At 41.0% G+C, this 2,372-nt stretch overlaps 1 protein-coding gene across 1 annotated transcript; it reads right to left on the reverse strand.

Moving 5' to 3' along the window:
• Positions 1–627: 627 nt before the first annotated feature.
• LOC135644512 (protein GOS9-like) lies at positions 628–1,717 on the reverse strand. Its single transcript, XM_065162148.1, has 3 exons — positions 1,641–1,717; positions 1,037–1,225; positions 628–955 (listed from the first exon to the last, which is right to left on the reverse strand). Exons 1-3 carry the CDS (start codon positions 1,641–1,643, stop codon positions 719–721), a joined length of 429 nt encoding a protein of 142 aa, XP_065018220.1. The 5' UTR covers positions 1,644–1,717; the 3' UTR covers positions 628–718.
• Positions 1,718–2,372: the final 655 nt, after the last annotated feature.

The following is a 2,372-nucleotide window of genomic DNA, read 5'->3' on the forward strand; positions in this document are numbered from 1 at the left end:
ATCTTAGCCAAGCCTTCTTAGTTCCAAAGAGAGAGAGAGAAAAGAGGGGAGGAAAGCCTCTCACCATTAGAGATGTGGAATAGTATTGGTAATTTGGAAACGTGGTATGTCATCCTCTAAGGAACGGTTGAGATATTTATAAGCTATTCATCTATAGCCTACATGCATTGCATGAGACCATCCATTGGTCAAGCTCAATTATACGTGGCATCCTGGTAATATCGAGAAGTAAAACTTCGCATTCCGCACCCTGTCCATGTTATTCCAAAGCTAGTCTTAATGTGAATATTAACACAAGTCCTAGGAGTCTTAAAAAAACTATATATATGTATATATATATATGTATATATGTATATATATATGTATATATGTATATATGTATTTATATATGTATATATGTATTTATATATGTATATATGTATATATATATATGTATATATGTATATACATATATATATATATGTATATGTATATATATACATATATACATATATATATACATATATATACATGTATATATATGTATATATATGTGACTTTATTTATTTTATTCAAACTGGACCTTTATTTATTTTATTCATGATAACCTCCAACTTTGACTACAAGGAGGAGACGGAGGGAGTACGATGACAGTAACAGTTCATTTCAGTTCATTTATTATGGAGTCCAAGTATCAGCAAGACTCATTTATTGAAGCAGCAGTATCAGTCCAAGGGGTCTAGTTCGGTGCCAGGTAAACTCCGATGGCCTCAATCATTTCGCCCGCACGTCCAAAGAAGCCAATGATCTTACCCGAGACTAGCGGAACGGAGAAAGGTATTCCGCCACTGGAGCCGAAAGGTCCATAGCTGTCCTTGTTGGTCCTCAGCGTCAGGTTCCTCACCAGAGTTAATCCCCACATCGTATCCACAGACCCCTCGACGGCCACAAGATACTCGTCCTCTTGCAGAGAAATCTGAACAACGACACTTTTCTGTCATTGAGGTACAACCAATCGATAATGTTAATTAGGAGGAAGATGACGAAGTGGACGAACCACGTAGGGTTTGAAATCGATGCTGCCGAAGTGCTTGGTCTCCGTCTGATCATTACGGATGAAGGTGATCACGATGGCGTCGATGGCCTCTACGGCGCCAATCTTGATTTCGGTGATGCGGTCGGCAGCCCCCATGTCCCATTCAGACCCTCCGTTGCCACCCCACAGCCCCACCTTGATCTCTCCCGCCTGCACGCATGCACGACACCATCACGTTATATACTACCATGCATCAAAACCTTGCACAGCAGGAAATGGATCAAGAGAAAGAACCATTTGCATGTAGATATGGATGTGTGTGTGGAAAAGAAGAAGAAGAAGATGACGATGATGATGCACGTCCTTCCTCTGGGACCTATATTACATTGGCGGGCCCATAACCATCTTCCTCAAATAAAACGTTAAACGTGTAGTACCTACGTAAACGTGAAACTCGTGATCGCTACCTACACAAGTGCAACAACACAGTGCATGCAAATAAACGCCATTACGTTATAAACCATGCATCGAACCTTACACAGTGCAACAACACAGACACAATTTGCACAGCAAGAATGTATAAAGAGAACGAACGACGTCACGGAGGCAAAGCCTCCTCTCTCACCATTTGCAGACTCCTTTCTTTTGCACAGGAAGAAACTTAGGGAAGACGGTGGATGCTGCACGTCCTCCCTCTGGGAAGAGGATGGGGGTATTTGTAGCCCTCCAAGGTTAACATGTGCCTACATAAACGTGAATCTCGTGATCGACCCACATCAGGTTCTGCAAGCGATGAAGTCAAAAGAAACACCTACAAGGGCTGAATTGGAGATGATGATCCCTCTCCATCTCATCCTTCGTAACACTTGGGTGTCGGCCAAGGATGGAAGCTGAGGTACGTAAACGTGAATCTCATGGTCATCTTAGCCATCTCACGTTGGATGGCTTGGCAAGCATCTACGTCGCATATGTCCTTCCATGGCGGAAATGCTAAGCTGCACATTCTGCATGCAGAACCTTAAAGACTTGTGAGCGTACGAAAGTTTGGTGTATGGCTGCCAATCTTCACTCAAAGGGCCTGAACGTAGCATATAATGCATACTCCCTTCCCTTGTGCTCGTTCGGTCGACGGTACAGCTTTTAAGTGGTTTATTGGAATGGATGTCAGAATATAGCTTCATAGTTTACATCACCATTATTTATATTATCAAAAGAGTGTAATTTTTTCATTTCCAATCGTAATCATTTAATTTTTTTTTCTTCCTTCTTTCTTTCTGATTAAGATTAATTAATCTATAATCCTACCTACTTTTCTTATGAGTAAAAAATCATAGGATCTCGAAAACATACATAAATA

The sequence above is a fragment of the Musa acuminata genome, chromosome BXJ3-8 (assembly GCF_036884655.1).
Source record: "Musa acuminata AAA Group cultivar baxijiao chromosome BXJ3-8, Cavendish_Baxijiao_AAA, whole genome shotgun sequence".
In the NCBI taxonomy this organism is placed as follows: domain Eukaryota; kingdom Viridiplantae; phylum Streptophyta; class Magnoliopsida; order Zingiberales; family Musaceae; genus Musa; species Musa acuminata.